The 511-nt window shown below is 59.1% G+C and overlaps 1 protein-coding gene across 1 annotated transcript in view; it reads left to right on the plus strand.

Moving 5' to 3' along the window:
• The first annotated feature begins 141 nt into the window (after positions 1-141).
• UNC50 (unc-50 homolog (C. elegans)) overlaps positions 142-511 on the plus strand; it is a 4,104-nt gene continuing 3,734 nt past the window's right edge. The window contains exon 1 of the mRNA XM_008939549.1: positions 142-421. Within this exon, the coding sequence (XP_008937797.1) occupies positions 142-421 (280 nt within the window). The remainder of the gene's footprint in view (positions 422-511) is intronic.

Below are 511 nucleotides of genomic sequence, written 5' to 3' on the forward strand. Positions count from 1 at the left end.
CTTCCAACCCAAACCATTCTGTGACTATGATAGTTGTTGTAACTGCAGTTCTGCAGCTGTGGCCTGCATCACGTGATTTTGTTTTTAGTCCTCATTCCGTGCCAAACCAGAAGCATCTTTTGGACTCCCTTCTGTAGGGAGATGCTGCCCACCACGCTGGTGAGCCCGGGGAGCCATGGCAACGGGGCGCTGGGCCCGCGGGACGCGGCGCGGCACACGGCCGGCGCCAAGCGCTACAAGTACCTGCGCAGGCTGCTCCACGTACGGCAGATGGACTTCGAGTTCGCCCTCTGGCAGATGCTGTACCTCTTCACCTCACCCCAGAGGGTGTACAGGAACTTCCACTACAGAAAGCAGACGAAGGACCAGTGGGCAAGAGATGACCCTGCTTTCTTGGTTCTTCTCAGCATCTGGCTCTGCGGTGAGTGCTGGGAGCAGACGGTGTGAGGGGGAGGCAGGGGAGGTTTGGGGGTGAACATTCATGGCTCTTGGGGCAGACCGTGTGGGGGGG

The sequence above is a fragment of the Merops nubicus genome, unplaced genomic scaffold (genome assembly GCF_000691845.1).
Source record: "Merops nubicus isolate BGI_N331 unplaced genomic scaffold, ASM69184v1 scaffold6734, whole genome shotgun sequence".
In the NCBI taxonomy this organism is placed as follows: domain Eukaryota; kingdom Metazoa; phylum Chordata; class Aves; order Coraciiformes; family Meropidae; genus Merops; species Merops nubicus.